This window comes from Physeter macrocephalus, chromosome 1 (genome assembly GCF_002837175.3).
Source record: "Physeter macrocephalus isolate SW-GA chromosome 1, ASM283717v5, whole genome shotgun sequence".
Classification (NCBI taxonomy): domain Eukaryota; kingdom Metazoa; phylum Chordata; class Mammalia; order Artiodactyla; family Physeteridae; genus Physeter; species Physeter macrocephalus.
Window position 1 is genome coordinate 51,050,905 of NC_041214.2, and position 19,263 is coordinate 51,070,167.

Here is a 19,263-nt window from a genome sequence, read left to right on the forward strand (position 1 = left end):
CACCTAGAGGGGTGGGATAGGGAGGGTGGGAGGAAGACGCAAGAGGGAGGAGATATGGGGATGTATGTATGTGTATAGCTGTTTCACTTTGTTATACAGCAGAAACTAACACACCATTGTAAAGCAATTATACTCCAATAAAGATGTTAAATATATATATGTATATATATATATATAAAATTTAGTTTAAATAGCCTAAAGGATTATTTTATATTTATTCTTTTACTATCCCTATCCATCAAGTTGCCCTCAAGGAACTCACATTCTAGAAGGAGAGAGACAATACATTTGTAAGCAAATTAATGAAGAAGATCGTTAGGGCTGAAAAGCTATGTTTTGTGGAGACTCTTTGTTGTTGTGCTGAGCCTAAGCACATTTTGGGCTTTCTGGTGCCCAAATGGAGATGAAAGAATCTCTTCCCCAAACCACAGGCCTGCATCTGGGGCTCTCCCTCTACCATGGCTCTGGTCAGAAGCAACATCATCAAAAGTGAGATTTATATACCTGAAACTAACACAACATTGAATCAACTGTATTTCAATTAAAAAAATTTTTAAGTGAGATTTAATACTCCCAGTTAAAATTCACCTGATGAAATGACCATGTGTTGCTTTATTTTTATTCTAGGAATCTTGGAAAATCAGGACTCAGAGTTTCTTGCTTGGGTCTTGGTAAGTACTCAGGGTATCATGTGGGGGTGGGCTGGAAAGTGGGAGATTGGGGAGGATACCAGGGAATGACTGCGGTGTAGGTCAGGACCCAGTCTCAGGTGAGAAGGGACTTCCTGACCAACATTGCCTCACTTCTCCTTCTGAGCCTTTCCTGCCCCACACAGCCCTCCCCTTCTCAGACCCAAGGAGCCACTGCGATCATGATGCCTTATGGGGGCCCATTAAGCAAAAAAAAACCTGATATTAAACCACATCTTAGAGGAAGAGACTCCTCTGTTATTCCCATTTAGCAAGTGTGAAGAACCTCATGGCATGTATTTGTATGCTCACCTCACCTGCAGCATCATATGAATTTTCTTCTATCCTTATCTTACCTTTGCCTAATTTTCTCACTTTTTTCTATATTTTAATGTATGTTATGTACTTTTATAATGTACCTTAAATGTTTTAGGGACAAGGTTTTATATATACATTTCCCCCCAGAAACTGTAAATATTTAAAGAATAGTAACTAGAGATGGCAATTTTAACATCATAAGAATGAATCTGAAACGGTAAAATCTGAGTGTGAGACGTGGGGTAGCATACAGCTTCCAGACATCCCCCAGACAAGGGAAAAGGCAGCCTTGGTGTTCAGGCAATTCAACATCATCAGAACTATTTCTGTAACCTAAGAGAGTCTAGATCAGGATGGTAGCTGAGGAAGTAGTGAGAAATGGTCAGATTATAGTTATGTTTTGAAGGTCAAGCCTGGCAGATCTTCTGTTGGACTCTATTTGGGATGCAAGAGAAAAGAGAAGAGTCAAAGATGACTGTAAGGGATTTTTTTGCCTGAGAAACAGAAAAGATGGAGTTGCCAGTAAGTGAGATGTAGAAGAATGAAGGAAGAGAGACTTAGGAAGGAGGGAGAGCCAATTGATTTGGGACATATTAGACATCCAAGAAAAGAGGTATATAGGCTAATGGATATATGAATCCAGAGTTGAGAAGAGAGATGTGAGCTGGATGTAGGATGACTTGAGAGTCACCAACATATAGATACTGTTTAAGCCATGAGACTGAATAAGAATATTAAGGGAGTGAGCATGGATAGTACAGAAAACAAAAGCACGTGGTCTGTGACCTGGGAAGTCCATTAAGAAGTTGGGTAAATGAGGAAGAGCCAACAAAGAACATTGAAAACAAGCAGTGGGTATGGAGGAGGAGAACCAGGAGAGCAGGGAGTCCTAAGAATCCAACGTTTCAAGAGGGATGGAGACCAACCCTGCCAAATGCTGCTCATAGGTCAAGCAAGACAAGGGCCAAGAATTGATCATTCAATCTAGCAACATGGAAGTCACTGATGACTTTGAAAAGATCGGTTATGGGGGGGTCAGGGGCTCATGCATGATTGGAATAGGTTCAAGAGAGCGTGGAAAGAGAAACACTGGTGGCTGCTCTTTTGGTGACTATTTTTATAAAGAGAAGCCTAGAAATGGAATGGAAGCTGGACAGGCACGTGTGGTCAGAGAGGGTACCTTTACACACAAAAGAAATGACAGTATATTTACATACTGATTAAGAAATTCTTTTGAGAAGGAAAAAAATGGTTAAGATAAGTAGAGAAAAAAAATACCTGGAATGATTTCTTGAGGACACAAGAGGAAAGTAACATGAAAGAAGGCAGAGTACATGGGCTTTGAGGCTGGTAGGTGGGTTGATGGGGTAGCAGTGGCGGTATCTTTAGAAATTATCTTCTACTGCTTCTGTATTCTCAGTGAAATAAGAAGCAAGGTCATCAGCTGTTAGTGAGGATGAAAGGGAGGTGTTGAAAGTTTGAGGAGAGAGAGGATGATGAGAGCAGAAGTGTGAATGGACCAAAGGGATGGATCAAAGTGGCCAGACAGCATTAAGGATCTGCTTGAGATTCATGCTAATAAACTTGAAGTGAGACCGTCTCTATGGCCATGTGTTTTTCCTCCAGTCATGTTCAACCATGCAGGTCCAGGTGGGGTTTTTCAAGGGCATAAGATAAGAAAAGAGAGGCAGAGATGCTGAGAGTTTATGCAGAGGGGTGATTGTAATGGTGGACTTTGGGGTTGAAGCTGAGCAGGGAGGAAAAGGAGGACTGGAGCCAGGAAAATGAGAAGGCAGAGGGACAGTGAAAAGTGGGCAGGATCAGTGAATTGTGCCTCCAGAGGCCCAAAGGATTGTTGGAGTAAGATCAGCAGAGATAGTAAGTTGGAAGAATAGAAAGTGGTGGTTTGAAAGGGGGATGCTTGAAACTGAGGTCATGGGGGGTTCAGCTATTGGTAATGACAAAGTCTAAGGCATGTCCATTGGGAGAGAGTGGCTGAGGTTGTGCTGAGTGCAAGATCAGTAGACCAGAAGAGGTCGAGGGCCTGAAAGATAAAGGTTCAGGGAAGGATTACTTTGGGGGTCATTGAAATCACTAAAACGTATGGCAAAACTAATACTGGAGAGAGTGACAGTGTAGCAGAGCTAAAATTTTCAGATGAGAGGGATTGACTAGGGATGGGTAAGTGACTGCAACATGGGGGTACTGATGATGTGAGATCCAAAGCTGGCTGGGGGGAGGAATTGGGAGGAGGGTTTCTTGACCCCTGTTGAATGGAAGTGTGGAGACCAGGGAAGGGATGGTAGTGAATGAATAAAAGATAGTGGCAACAAAAAAATAAAAAATAAATAAAAGATAGTGGCAACAATTTCTGCCTCCTTTTACAGTATTGCAAAAACATTGAAGGCTAATGATGCCTGAGTTTTTCTGATTCTTCTTAATGGTATGATTTGGGAGGTGAGGGTGGTCTTTGCTCACCATAAGACTAAGGGAATTTGACATTTGCTTAATTTATGGCTTTGATTTGGTTACCACTTACTTGTATTTGAAAGACCCTGTAGATTCATTATCAGGGATATTCTAACCTTAGTTTTTTTTGAGAGTGCTTAACGGTAAATAACTATTCACTATTAGTGAAAGAAATTAAGAAATACAGCAATTTAAGAAAATATGAATTAAGAAATACGGTAAACAATCATACACAGTTATCTCATAGAATCAGTATCTATGGTGGAAAATAATTTCATCAAAAGTACCGAGAAAACGCAACCAAAAGCCCTTAAGACTATAAAAAATTCAGGTGCCTATGAAGTGCCACATGTAAATGAGTCTCCAGAGGGCAGACTACAGTTTTTTAAAACTGTGTGTGAGCTGTAGGTATTTTGGTGAACTTTGAAACAGACTTGATTCAGGAGCAGAAAGTCCTGATTTGAGCTTCAAGTTTTTTCTAAGAGCTTGAATGCTTGTGATAAGACACTGCATGAAAAATTAGGAGGAAACAAGGAAGTTCATGGGATTGACTGGCTTCATTCAAAACAGGTAACAAAGCTTGAATAAGTATTCTTTGAGAATTTTTCTGAGCTACCTCTGTAAACCATAGGAGACCAAAAAAATTCATAGAAAAGAATAATGCACCAGCCTTAGATAATTTGTCAGGCTCTGCAGACCTCAGCTCTCAAGTCCAGGTGGAGCCGGGTTTACTGTTATAGGCTGTTATAGGGATATCAGTTCAGTTACAGCCCATGTTCAACTGAGGCTTTGAAAATTAAGTATTAAATACTCCAAGCAATCACACGACTACAGGTGTCTTTTATTGAAGTACTTTAAAGGTCATATTAAAGCTAACAATTCTGACTTTCTTCTCCAGCAGAGAAGGACAGGCTGGGAATTTCTTGCCCTGCCAACCTTCTTTTTGATAAACTAAGAGCATATGTAAATGGGAGCAGAAAGGTGAAATAACCCAAGGACGAACTGAAGATACATCTAAAGGAACACAGTTCTGCTAACAAAAGAATAGGGGAAAAAAATAAAGTGGAAACCTGCCTGTGGGCTGCTGTGGCTGGACTGGTCTGTTAATACACTGACCACTGCTATCAAGAGCCAAAGTCAAAGAAACTGATGGGAAGGGAGAAAATCCACCAAAGAGAGATTGAACGTCATCTCAGTCTAGTGGGACCATCTTCTGAGAGAGGAAGAGAGAATTATGTATTCACTCACTCATTCATTCTCAGCAAACATTTAGGAAGCCAGGCACCATGCTGATTACGGGGATATCCAGATGAAAGAAGCAAGGGCCCTGCTCTCAAACTGCTCACAGTGTAGTAGGAGTCAGGCACACAAAAATAGTGCATTGGACAGATGCCATGATGGAGAGTACAGGATGAATCAAGCATGAGGAAGGTCTTCTGGGGAATCTGGAGCAGCTTCACAGGGGAAGTACTGCTTGAGTTGAGACTTGAAGGGAGTCATTAAGTAGAGAAAGAGGGCGAAGGATGCCAGACAGAGGAGGCAACACGAGCAATGGCCTGGAGGGAGACCCATGGAGCAGGAGGTACTGTGGGAAACACTAGTGTATGTGCAGAATATTTCGAATGCAGGGTATTAGGGAACCACAAGAACCGAGCCTGAAAGGAAAGCTAGGCCTGATCAGGAGGGCCATTGTTTGCCTTGCTAAGGCATTGAGCTCTAGTCCTCTAGGTCTCTGGTGTTCCTCCAAGTCCTACATCCCCAAGGTCTCAGGGAATACTTGGGGGATGAGGCACAGACAGGGCTCCACCTCTCCCTGCCCTCCTCCTTCCATTGCCACCGCTTCCATCAATGTAGCTCCACTTTTTCTAAATGCGAATATAAATATGACTTTTAGTGTAAATTTAAATGTAAAATTTTAATGTAGTATGTCATAAATGACTTCATGTTTTAGAACAGGAGTAGGTTCACAGCAAAATTGAGCAGAAAGTACAGAAATTTCCCCTTACGTCATATACACACAACTTCCCCCACTATCAACAACCCACATCAGAGTAGTACATTCGTTACAGTCCTGCCCTGACACACCATTATCACCCAAAGACTATAGTTTACATTAGGTATAAACTTTGGTGTTTTACATTCTATGGGTTTGGATAAATGTAATGACAGGTATCTGCCATTATAGTATCATACAGAGTAGTTTCACTGCCCTTAAAATCCTCTGTGCTCTGCCTATTTATTTCTCTCTGATCCCTAACACCTGGCATCCACTGATCCTTTTACTTTTCCATAGTTTCGCATTTTCCAGAATTTCATATAGTATGGACATCCTACAGTATCTAGCCTTTGCAATTGGCTTCTTTTACTTAGTAATACGCATTTAAGTTTCCTCCGTGTCTTTTCATGGTTTGATAGCTCATTTCTTTTCAGTGCTTCATATTACATTTCGAAGGAAAACAAGCATCCGTCTTCCAAAAAAAAAAAAAAAAAGTTTTAAAACCCTGCTCCAGCTTGTGAAAAGCCATTGAAAAACTTGGATCAGGAGTAGGACATGATAAGATGTATCAGAATTATTTTCCAGCAATGATATGAAGGCTAGATTAGAGGGGGAAAGGGTTGAGACTGGAATCAAGATGATGAGGTAGTGGTATTAAAGATGTACAGGAAGAGGGTGATTTTTTAGGAGGAAAAATAGACAGGACTTGGTGACCTTAGGATACAGAATGAGAGGTCTACCTGAGCAGAGGAGGGTGCCCCAGTTCCTGGGTTGGGTGTATAGGTGGACGGGCTGAAATCTCAGAAGAAGGAGATGCAGGAGGGAGCAGTAAGAGGAAGGAGAACAGAGGAGAAGCAGGGGCACTGTAGGAAGAGGAGACCCGAGAGCCTGCCAACTTCAGCTTCAGATATCCAGAGGGCATGGGAGGGCTGGAGAGAGCTCCGGCTGGAAATAAAGACCCAGGAAATTGTAACAAGGGTGAGCCCATGGTTGTCACTGAGGTCACCTGCAAATACAGAGGACTGAGGTATTTGGACAGGTTTAGGACACCTGCCTTTTGGAGTCTGTCAGAGCAAACTGACTCCACGATCATCATGTTCTGTGTTCATTCAGGCAGGCCTTTCACACTTCATCCTTGAAGGAATGAAGTCATAAAGTAAAATATTTAACACCTTGGAGACACTGAGTCTCTCAAGAGGTGTTTCTTCCCAACTCTGGCTGCACAGCAGAATTACCTGTGGTGCTTTTTACAAAGCAGATAACCCGTCTCCACCCAGACTTTTTGAATAAGAGTCTCCCAAGGCACAGTTGTTTTTAAAAGACTGTCCCGATGATTCTGAGGCGTAGTGGTAGGGTTGGAACCTGTTGTCCTCACCAGGTGGAAGGAAGGACATGGCAACATGTGTGGACTGGTGTCTGGTGAGCCAGGTGCTGGCTATGTTTCTATCCTGGCTGCTGCCTCCAGGCCCAGGCCCTGGAGCTGGCTGAGGCATCTCCACCTGAACTGCGGTTGCCAAGAGGAAAACCTGCCCAGCTCAGGGTTGGCCTCGGGGTTCTCTGGAGCCAGTGTCCTGGGAGGGCTCCTGGGGCAGGCAGATTGAGCTCACCTCCCCTTCCATTCAGCGCCTGCCACCTGGGCCTATCTGCCTTGTGCCCTGCCCTAGCCAAGGGAAACTTCTAGAGCAAAATCTTATGCAGTGAATCTTATGACTAAACTGTGTGGGCTTCTTTTTAATGTGTTGCATATGTGCAGAATGTACTCCTGGCTCATCTCCCTCTGCCTTAGAGATGCTCTCACTGCACTAAATATTTTGACACTAGGAAAACATGACATTAAATGTGTAACATGAATGATATTATTTTTGACACCCTTCATGACTCTCATTCTTGTTGCTAAACCCAATGTAAACTAGCCATCTCTCCTATTATTATAATAACATAACAACGACAACATTAAGTATTTATAAAATGCCTCTGAGACACAAGAAACAATTTTAAAAGGGCAATTTCTTCTCTCAGAACGTTTACCAATTTTCTTGCTTAACACAAAGTGAACTATCTTAAGACCAGGATACCCACAGAATTTAAATCATGCATGAATATTAAACATGTAACAAGAGAATTATAGGCTTGTCACTTTTCCTGGAACGTCTACCTTGAATAAATGCCATGGTACATACACATTAAAAATGAAGAAGCATTTATATTTTTATAAAATTATTTTAGAATATTTCTTCCTCATTTTCTACTTTGATGGATAAAATCCTTCTTCAGAATTGCTGACAACTTGGTTGCCCTCTGAATTATCAGTGGCTGCTGGCCATGTGCCATTGCTTCCCTCATAGAGGGTGTCAGGAGCTGAGACGGTTCAGGGAAGAACTGGAGAAGAGAAAGCAGAAGAGTCTACACAACCTCAAGTGTGTATATACACACACACACACACACACACACACACACACACTGGAGAAGAGAAAGCAGAAGAGTCTACACAACCTCAAGTGTGTATACACACACACACACACACACACACACACACACACACACACACTGGAGAAGAGAAAGCAGAAGAGTCTACACAACCTCAAGTGTACACACACACACACACACACACACACACACACACCCTAATCTCCCTCAGTGCAGTTATAAAAGGATGAGTAGCCCTCATTTGTTAATCTGTGATCCAAAAGTAAAACAAGTAGTTGCAAAACCATCAGATAGTGGGGGAGAAAAGGTTTTCCCCAGACCCAGATATGGGCAATGTGTTAGAAGTGATGACAGTTTGTAAACATGGTCTCACAGCTGTGAGAGGAATTAGTCTTTGCATTCATCCCCACCTTTACGGATGAGAAAAACAGAGGCAGGAAGAGGGGAAACGTCTCGTTCAAGGCCAGTGGTAGAGACGACAGAGCCCGCATCTCCTGCCCCTCCACCAGCTGCCTGATCCCCGCCACCCCCCGCCTCCAGTCTCCATGGGCCCACAGCCACTGCCCTCTCCACCTCTCTCCTCCTTGAGAAGTGAACAGCTGGACCAGGCATGTAAGACCCCCTCCAGCTCTATCAGCCATGATATGGGCAACAGTCAAGTTCACTAAGACTCCATGGTGGCAGCTGGGTGAAAGTGCCTTTACTCTACTTTAGAACTAGAAAATGTCAGAGCCTAAACAACTCCTGGCATCACTCTCCAGAGTAGGGTAGACAAAGATCTGTCCAAGCTCCACAGGCAGAATGGGAACCAGAATCTGTGACTCTGGTGCATGATCAGGTGAGCTGTCCCCATAAGAGATTTCAAAGTGAGAAGGCAGCTGAGTGCAAACATTTTGTTTCTGTGTGGATGCCCTGAATGACTTTCCCTCCTGTGCAGCCCTAAAGACCTCATGAAGTCCTGCCATAGCTCCTGTACTCAAAGAAGAAACATACCTGTGTATATGCAAGTGTATTCATATTGTTTACCCAGACTGTGCCCTGTACACACTCTACGTTTATGAAGAGTACATTTATAAGATTATTTTCCTATACCCCCTTATTTTTTTTAAATCCAGGGATCGAACCTGTGCCCTCTGCATTGGAAAGGCAGAGTCTTAACTACTGGACTGCCAGGGAACTCCCTCCTACACCCTTTGCAATATAAAAACCAAAATGAAAGTTTCAATTTCAATCAGCCATGCAATTGAGCTACTCCAATAGTGAAGCTAAAACATGAGGGAACCCGATGGGGTGCTGTCGTCTCGTATGGTTGGGGCCGTGCCTCTGGTGTGCTTGGCTTAAGTGAGGCAGGGCCATGGGGAGCCATTCCTGGAGGGCAGCTTAAATGCCTGAGGGGTAGGCTGCTGTGGGTTAACACACTGAGGGGAAATGTGTGGAGATTTGTATGTAGGCCTTTGAGGCCTCAGCTGGATGAAGTTAGGAATAAAATCCCAGTTCTTTTTAGCACTACTAAATCAACCAGGAGCCTTCTAGAGTCAGTGAACAGAAAACCCAGTTCGAAGCAAAGCGAAGCATCAGCTTAAGCAGAAACAGAAATTTTTAGGCTCATAGGGACAGTGGACCCAAATGGCTTGATCCAGGGATCAGACTGTGAGCTCTGCAAGCTGGAGGCTTGTCCATTCTCAGGCTGCCCTCACAGTGACAAGATGGCTGCACATGCTCCAAGCCATATATCCCATTGGCTCTGACTGCCTTATATATCCATCTGTTAATCGGTCACTGGAGAACTGCCGGCAATCAAGAGCCACCCCTGAAGATGGGGAAGGGTTTAAATCCACCCCAACCACAGAATGCAGATTCCTAAAGGAAATTTAAAGCACTCTTGCTTAAAGTGCTCTGAGTTTCTCTGCTCTGAGTTAAGAAGAAAAGATATCCCTGGATCCTGAGAGCCCTTCCCCCACTTATTTTAGCTTATCTGAGCCTTTTCTATGTCTTTGGTAGCCGAGGTTGAAAATCAAAATTCTCCCAACCCTTTCTGTAGCATGAGGTATGCTCAGAGTTTGCTGAGTCAGCTCATGTTTACCTTCTGCTCCCTCAGTTTGCCTAATGGACAGAATTTTCCTCAGCAGGATAAATATGTAGCTTTGCCTTTTTAATACTTCCTTATCATGTTGAAGGATCAGTGAGACCTGAGGCTCATTTACAAATAAAAGCCTCATCCTAACACCTGGAATAGGCAAAGGAGGACCTCCAGGAGAGCAAAGCAGAAAATACCATCAATGCTCACTTTATATCTGACTACTAATTAAAATGAGAGGAGGAGGAGGCTACCCAACATGCAATTACAGAAAATGGGTGATGAGATAATGAGCAGTAGCTAAATTAGAGCTGACAATCTAACCATGGGGATTTCTTCAGGCTGAAGAGAAGGAAACAGGAGATGAAGGTCCTGGCTTGGCTCTGCTTGCAATTACTAGAAACAAGTTTTCAGGGGGAACTTGTCATGTTTCTTCTTAGTCTCTTACTCTACCTCCCTTCCCATTTCTCCACCCTCTGCTCTATGCCACCCTCTCCTTTGACCCTTTCTGAGCAGAAACTGTAGCCCAACTCAGCCAACCTGCTTTCAGTGGTGATACTTAACTGCTTCTGGCTGAAGAGAGAAGGCAAGACTGGCCCTGAGACTCAAAGCCAGACCCTCTGTCTGGCTTTGTTACCTGTCACACCATTCCAGTCACCCTTCTAACAGCACCTTCCTGGGAGGGCTGGTTGTCTTCCCTGGTCCTGCTGGTGGATGGGCTGCCTCTGATGCCACCCATGTCTCAGTTTGAGCTCTTAGAGGGTAGAAACTGAGGCTGATTCCATCATCCCTGGAAAGCACGGGATCAGCACTCCTCTCCTTCATTTGTGTGTCCAAAGATTTCACAAGATGTGCCAGATGGCATGCTGGGGAAACAGGAGAAAAGACACAGCAGAGCACCAGTGGCCACTCTCACACAGCCCACAAGTGGGGAGGCGGGGAGGGGGCAGTGACCTGATTCCCAGGCAAGATGAGATCCTTGGGCTGTGTGCCCCCAGAGGACACCTTGCATTTATGTTTGCTGGTGATAGCTTATTAGTCTGACTTATTACCTGCTTGATTATCCATTCAGAACACATGCCTAGATCAGAGAAGATGCTTATATATACTCATTTATGGAATGAATGAATGAATGAATGAATCACAATGTGACCAGGGCTCTGAGAGAAATATGAGGTGCCGTGTGAACACATTATGAGGGCTGCCTAAGAGGAGATCATGGAAGGCTTCCTGGGGCAAGAAATACCTGAGCTGAGTATGAAAGGATGAATAGGGTAGGATAGAGCCAGGTCAAAGAGAAAACAAGGGAAAAAGCAGTTTAACAATAATAGAGGTAGAGAGACAGAGAGATAGAGGTATAGGACACAGAAACGGCACAGATGATGAAGCAACCACCTTTTCTGGGGAAGGGCCTCTCACTGTTGTGGGCTCTCCCGTTGCAGAGCACAGGCTCCGGACGCGCAGGCTCAGCGGCCATGGCTCACGGGCCCAGCCGCTCCGCGGCATGCGGGATCCTCCCGGACCGGGGCACGAACCCGTGTCTCCTGCATCGGCAGGCGGACTCTCAACCACTGCGCCACCACGGAAGCCCAATATTCTCACTTTTACAGAAGATTAAATGTAACAGTCAGTTAATTGCCCACTAACTGTGAGCCCAGTTCATCACACTGTGAGCATATACACAGATCCTGTGCAGAATATGTGGGGGGACTGTGAGGTAAATGAGGCTTGACCAAATTAGCAAAAGACTGGTAAAGAAAATACAAAAGGAAGTGTTTTTAAAAGCATAAAATATCTGAAGTAAAGAACTAACATAGGTGTCAGTGTAGTAAATTACAGAGTTTCAGAGATTGGGTTAAAAAAAAAGTTCCTAGATACCTTCTTTAAGGGAGAGGATGGAGATAAATGGAAAATTTTTAAACCGGCAAGTAAAAATCAGACAAATATGAACCAAAAGGAAGTGAAATGTGGGTGTAAAATTAATGAAATAAAGTAGGGGGGGTGGGATGGATTGGGAGATTGGGATTTATAGATACACACTACTATGTATAAAATAGATAACTAATGAGAACAGACTATAGCACAGGGAACTCTGCTCTGCTCCGTGATTACCTAAATCGGAAGAAAATCCAAGGAAGAGGGGATATATGTATACGTATAGCTGATTCACTTTGCTGTACAGCAGAAACTAACACAACATTGTAAAGCAACTGTACTCCGATTAAAAAAAAAAAGTAGAATTCAAGCAAAGAGAAGATGCAGTAATGAGAGGTGATAATCAATGGAGTGAGGGCCCTGAGAAGAAGCAAGGAAATGGGATCAGCAGAGAAACAGCCTTGGAAAGAAAAGGGACACTCTTCCACAGGGACAGGAAGAAAGGAGAGGATGGGTGTTGTCTTATTCTGTGCTCCCTTACCTCGGAAGCCAGTGTTGAGCGCACACCCACCTGAGGGTGAGGGAGGTAGGCTCTTCTCATACCAGAGGCAGCTGGAAGCCCACATGGAAACGGGCAGTCACGTCTGATAGTTTGATAGCTTTGGTAGCAGGAAGTAGAGGGGTTTACATTTTATTTCTTTTATGTTCTCTGTGAAGCAGGAGGCAGGTTTATCTGGTGACATTAAAAAAGGAGGAGGGTAGGATTGAGGTTGAGAAAAGTAGGGCAGGTTTGAAATGCAAACGGGGTGGGGGGAATGATGAAAAACCAGAGGACTGGTGGGCTCTCTGTGTAGTTACTGTAGACCAAGAATTTACGATGCATGTTTCTCTGCAGTCCGTGATTTTCTCCAGCACAGCTCAGCATCTTGGTTATAGGTGATGAGCAGCCGGACAGTCAGACTCATCCAGGTGTGAATTTTTGCCAGGCAGGTGAAATGAAGGAACAGTGAAATAATGGAGCTGAGAATAGGGCAAGAGAATCGTCTAAATGGTGAACCACGTCATCCAGCTAGCCTAAGCTCCCTGGTTAAGGAAGGAATTGAAGACAGAATAGATAGACTGGAGGAAGGTAAAGAGTTTGAGGACAACGTGTGTGGGGATGTACCTACACAAAATCTGCAAGAGTGACAGCTTGTAGCATGCGAGGGCTTATGACCGGGTCATTAATGCATATATTTGGAATACAAATGAGGCACACCTCCACCCAGGTTCTCTCTTTTTTTTTTAATTAATTAATTAATTAATTAATTTTTGACTGTGTTGGGTCTTCGTTTCTGTGCGAGGGTTTTCTCCAGTTGCGGCGGGGGATGTACCTACACAAAATCTGCAAGAGTGACAGCTTGTAGCATGCGAGGGCTTATGACCGGGTCATTAATGCATATATTTGGAATACAAATGAGGCACACCTCCACCCAGGTTCTCTTTTTTTTTTTTAATTAATTAATTAATTAATTAATTTTTGACTGTGTTGGGTCTTCATTTCTGTGCGAGGGTTTTCTCTAGTTGCGGCGAGCGGGGGCCACTCTTCATGGCGGTGCGCGGGCCTCTCACTGTCGCGGCCTCTCTTGTTGCGGAGCATAGGCTCCAGACGTGCAGGCTCAGCAGTTGTGGCTCACAGGCTTAGTTGCTCCGCGGCGTGTGGGATCCTCCTGGACCAGGGCTCGAACCCGTGTCCCCTGCATTGGCAGGCAGACTCTCAACCACTGCGCCACCAGGGAAGCCCCACCCAGGTTCCCTTGTGTGCAAGTTCAGTTCTATTGTTCATGGCACCATTGTGGTCTTCTATTTCCACCCCATCAACCTTTACTACAGTTTCTTCTGATAATCATTGCCTACATTTTCTGAAACTGAGTTTTATACTTGAGAGTTTGCAAATTTCAGGGTGTGCTAAATGTCTGTAGTTTCTATACCAGTGTGACTTTAAGAAGACTGGGCACTTTATTTGGGCACTTTAGTGGCTGCTGTGTTGCTCTTCCAGTTGAGCCACTGGAGACAGACATAAGGAAAAGACAGCGGACTCTCAACTACCTCTGATAAGAGAGGGGACAGTGACACAGAAAGCTGAACATACATTTATGTTTGTCTTTGGAGTGAACTTTGTATTTCTTTTGAATACGGGTGCTGTAGACATGAAAACCTGTTAGTGAAAAATCAAGAGTTGTCTAGAGGTAATAAAACATGTAGGAACAGTATAATGATCTCATAGCCCGTCTCTGACTAGGCTTCAGTGAAGCTTTCAACTTTCCATAATGAATTAATCATTCTGTACGGCACCAGTGGGAGAAATTCCACCCTGACCCCATCAAACTGATGTGTCTCACTTGTACCCTATTCTGTTAGGATTGGTGGCCCTTGTAATCTTGTCCCAGAAAATAAGACTGCTGATGCTCTTTTTATTCCACCCTTTTTTATTTCCACTAAGCTATTTTTGCTGCAGTCATTTACTGCCACTGGGATTTTTGCAGAAGATTAATAGTACTAATAAAATGAAGGGCAAAGTGCCAAAGAGAACATCTTGAAAGAATAGTCTGTAACCCTTTATGTGGTCAGGGCTAAAGACTCTAAAAAGGCATTACATTCTCCAGTTTGCAGTCAAAGCCAACTTCCACCTTCTTTGTTGAATTGTTCTTCAGCTTCTGGGCCCAGTACGTAATGTCTCTCTCCCTACCACTCTGGGGCTTCCCATCAAACGGGGAGCTCGCAGAGGGATTGAGTTCATTCAATGACATCCTGACTGCTGCCTAGACCAGTTTTCAACTCTGGCTACCAGTACAGTTGCATGGGAGCTTTCAAAAAATACCTGTACCTGGGCACTTCCTCAGATCAACCAGACTAGAATCTCTGGGATGGGGCCAGGGCATCAGCTCCCAGGTGGTCCTACTAACTGGGCCAGAGTTGAGGATAGCTGGCCTGGCTTGCCACCTGAGTTACTTGCTCATCAGATGGCTAGGTCCACCATGGAAGCTTTGAGCACCTAAGAGATTTGGATTCCCAGGCAGCATGCAGGAGGCACAACCAGAGAACAAGACGGATGCCACTTCTGGTGCCCAATGAAGAAACAAGTACCAGGTGGGGTGTTTGTCTTTCATCTAGCTTTAGTCCAGTTGAAACTGAGAATTTTGCAGCATTTTTGACGTTTTAGTCTATTCATCACTCTCCATGTGTCACTTCAGAATGATCTGTAATAAATAATAAATCTTCCTGAGCTTTGTTGAGATGAGTAGACTGTTAGAATTGGTGCATTCCAATGTTGACTTTCGCTTTCACTGCTGTCTCAGGAAAAGTCATTTATCTTCCTATGGAACTTTTGCTGCTTCAAATAGTATCTCTCTAGAAGATAAGAAGGAAAGTAACATTTAATGAGCACCTGTTGTATACTCAGTACTGTACTAGACATTTGGCTTATACTACTGAAATTGTTAAGGGTGTGGACTGTGGAGTCACTCTGCCTGGGCTCACATCCCGGCTCAACCAGCCCCTCCCCCTCCCCAGCAAATAAATCAGAGTGGTCATGAGTTCCAAATGAGATCATGTCTATAAAGTGTGTAGCACAGCACCTGGCACAATGTAAGTTCTCCAAAAAGTGTTCCATTGTTGTCTCGTTTAGTTCTCACAGCAATACTGGAGTAGGTATCAGTGTCTATTTTAGAGATGAACCAGGTCTCAAAGGTGAAGCTATTTAGCCACAGACATAATGAACCTCAGGTGTATCTGAAAGAAAATGAAAATACCTACCCTTCATGATTTTTTGAAAAATAAGAGATGATTTTAGAACGCATTGCATAGGACATGTGAGATAGTTGATCTGCAAAACTCAAATCTGTTCTAGGTGTTGGAGAGGCAGTGATGAACAAGAGAGAGAGATCCCCTGTCCTTGGGGAGGGTAGGCTGAGCTCTCTACCCAGCCTTCAGGAATCATGAGGGGTTGTACACACCCAACTTTTTGGTAGCACACCCTTCACTGCTGTTAGGTACTCTTTTTATTTCCTAGTTAACAGAAGGTTCTGATTCTTCATAGTGAGTGATCCTTAAGGTTCTTGACTAACCACAAAATGATCAAAGATGGAGAGTCACCAGGAGGTTATCTTTGCTGCCCCAGGAGTTCCTTCTGGGCACACCCTCCCTTGCTTTCCCAAATCAGGGCCCCTGGTGCTAGCAGAAGGAGAAATAGATGCCATCACTGCTTTAAGATGGCAAACGCAAGTGTTATTTCTACCATAATGACTCCCTAGATCCAGGCCAAGCTGCCAGCCACCCTTCAGAATGTTCTCTCACCATGTATATCAGTGTGGTGGCTGATGGGTACCCAGGTCACAAACTCATATAAAGGTCACAGATGGATTTATTCATATTTACTCATTTCCAAGCAATGAATTAATGAAAAGAAAATCAGCAGGCAATAAAAGAGTTTATTGAACACTACTTCTCTGAGGATCACTTCTTCCCTGCTGTTCTTGAATTCATTCATTCAAGCACTTAATAAGCCCCTCCTATGTACCAGGTTTTATGTAGTCTTTGAGGATATGCCGAGATTATCCCAAGATGTTAGTAGTTTTGAAAATGTCTCAAGAAGGGCTGTCCTCTGTGTTTGAGAACAATCCAAAGTATTGTTGACATAGCAGTATATTTTTAATATTTTTTGATGCCTCTGGTTATCTACATTTAACTTTCTATATAGCATGTTAGGAAATTTCATTCCAACCTGTAAAATCGGACTATGTGTTTATAATACTGCCATTGCCTCAGTGCCAAAGCCTGGGGGCACCAGTGTCCAGATGAGGCTGCCAGGAGCTGTTCTGGGCTTCTTCCATACCACAATTAAGCTTTCAGTATAATATAAAATATCATTTCAAAGGTGAGTGATTCTATGTAGAATTTGAATTAAACGGGATCTCCTAAAACTAAAGATATACCAACATGGTTTTATGATTTAGTATTACTCTGTTTTCTTAAACACGATAAATTTCTACATACAATTACTGAAAGAGGAAGACCTTGGTAGCTTAGTTAGAAATAAAGAGTGCATAAAAAATTTCATGCATAGTTCTATGGAAAATGCTAAAATACCTCCTAATTTTAATCTATAATGTCCTTTTCCTAATTTTCCAATAGGAAAAGGACATTATAGATTAAAAAGAAAAAGGTGAAATCATTAACAGCTACAGATAAAATAAGCTAATCTTTGTATGTAAATATATAAATCTACAGGGAAAGATGGGAATTGGGTTAATTTGAGTGTAATAGGGTTGGGAACTTTTAAAAATCTTTAGGTTTTTGCTAAATTATCCCTTATATATTTCCTTAGTTTTAATTTCTCTACATTTCAAAAACTAATTAGTCAAAAAGTATGTGAAGCACTTTGTATTCCAACTTTGAGTTTTCATTAGTGATATTTAATACAATAAACATCATGAAACTCACAGCACAAGAGCGAGAATTTGAAAGGACTGTCATAAAATTTTTTCATTCTTTTTCACAATATATTATCCCTATCTTGTTTTCACTAAGAAAGTTTCTTTGCCTCGCCATGGAATTAAAATTTATTTCCCAGTATATCTTGTTAGTCCTATGAGCACAAACTGTTCTTTATGTACAGCTACACCAGAGTTATTCAAAATTATTACTGTTTGGGGGAGAATAACTCACTGAACTATCAAAGAAATATATCCCTGCACAAAGATAAAGATTTGCCGTGAACTTTTTAAAGATAAAAGTAAGTGTAAAGGAGGTCACCTTGACTTTCAAACTTCTTGACAGTAGTGTTTTTCCAGAGAGTTCTTATTCTTAGTAACTTACTATAGAAAGACAAGAGATAAAGCCAAAAATAAAAATATGTATTTGAGCACATACTGTGTTTCAGGTCCCATGTTAGGAGTTCACAGAAAAAGAAAAAATATATATATGTATATACATACTTTCAACCTTAATGATAGATCCCATTTTAGAATAAGGTATTGAAAATATTTGAATTTGTTTAAAAAAAACAGAAGTTGCCATTTAGTCCTAGTATCCCATAGTGTCTAATTTTATTCCAACAGTGTTATTTCACTTATGTTAAATATTCTGTACATTTCTTTTTTTTAATTGAAGTATAGTTGATTTACAATATTAGTTTTGGGTGTACAACATAGGGATTCAATATTTTTATAAATTATACCCCATTTAAAGTCATTATGAAATATTGGCCATAGTCCCTGTGCTATACAATATATCTGTGTAGCTTATTTGTTTCATACGTAATGGTTTGTACCTCTTAATCCCCTACCCCTCTCTTGCCCCTCCTTTTTCTCCCCTGCCCACTGGTAACCACTACTTTGTTCTCTATATCTGTGAGTCTGTTTCTGTTTTGTTATATTCATTTGTTTGTTTTATTTTTTAGATTCCACATATAAGTGATAAAATACAGTATTTGTCTTTCTCTGTCCTACTTATTTCATTCAACATAATGCCCTCCAAGTCTATCCATGTTACTGCAAATGGCCAAATTTCATTCTTTTTTTATGGCTGAGTAGTACTCCATTTGTGTGTGTATGTGGGTGTACACACACACATACACCACATCTTCTTTATCCATTCAACTGTTGATGGACACTTAGGTTGCTTCCATATCTTGGCTCTTATAAATAATGCTGGTGTGAACATTGGGGTGCATATATTTTTCTGAATTAGTGTTTTCATTTTCTTTGGATATATACCCAGGAGTGGAATTGCTGGATCATCTAGTAGTTCTATTTCCAGTGTTTTGAGGAACCTACATGATGTTTTCCACAGTGGATGTACCAATTTACATTTTCACCAACAATGTGCTAGGGTTCTCTTTTCTCCACATCCTTGCCAACGTTTTTTATTTATTGTCCTTTTGGCAATAGTCATTTGGACAGGTGTGAAGTTGAAGTGGTATCTCATTGTGGTTTCGATTTGCATTTCCCTGATGATTAGTGATACTGAGCATCTTTTCGTGTGCCTATTGGCCATCTGTATATCTTCTTTGGGAAAATATCTATTCAGGTCTCCTGCCCATTTTTTAGTCAGGTTATTTGTTTTTCAGGGTTTTTTTTATAGTGAGTTGTATGAACTGTTTATATATTTTGGATATTAACCCCTTATCCGTCATATCATTTGCAAATATTTTCTCCCATTCTGTAGGTTTTTTCATTTTGTTGATGGTTTCCTTTGCTGTGCAAAAGCTTTTAAGTTTAATTAGGTTCCATTGTTTATTTTTCCTTTTGCTTCCTTTGCCTGAGGAGACAGATCCAAAATATATTGCTAAGACTTATGTCAAAGAGTGTTCTGCCTATGATTTCTTCTAGGAGTTTTATGGTTTCTGGTCTTACATTTAGGTCTTTAACCCA

General features: G+C 42.2%; 1 protein-coding gene across 1 annotated transcript in view; it reads left to right on the top strand.

Annotated features, from left to right (window-relative positions):
- Positions 1 to 19,263, top strand: part of KCNAB1 (potassium voltage-gated channel subfamily A regulatory beta subunit 1) — a 400,369-nt gene that overhangs the window by 282,724 nt on the left and 98,382 nt on the right. The window contains exon 2 of the mRNA XM_055081324.1: positions 628 to 671. Within this exon, the coding sequence (XP_054937299.1) occupies positions 628 to 671 (44 nt within the window). The remainder of the gene's footprint in view (positions 1 to 627; positions 672 to 19,263) is intronic.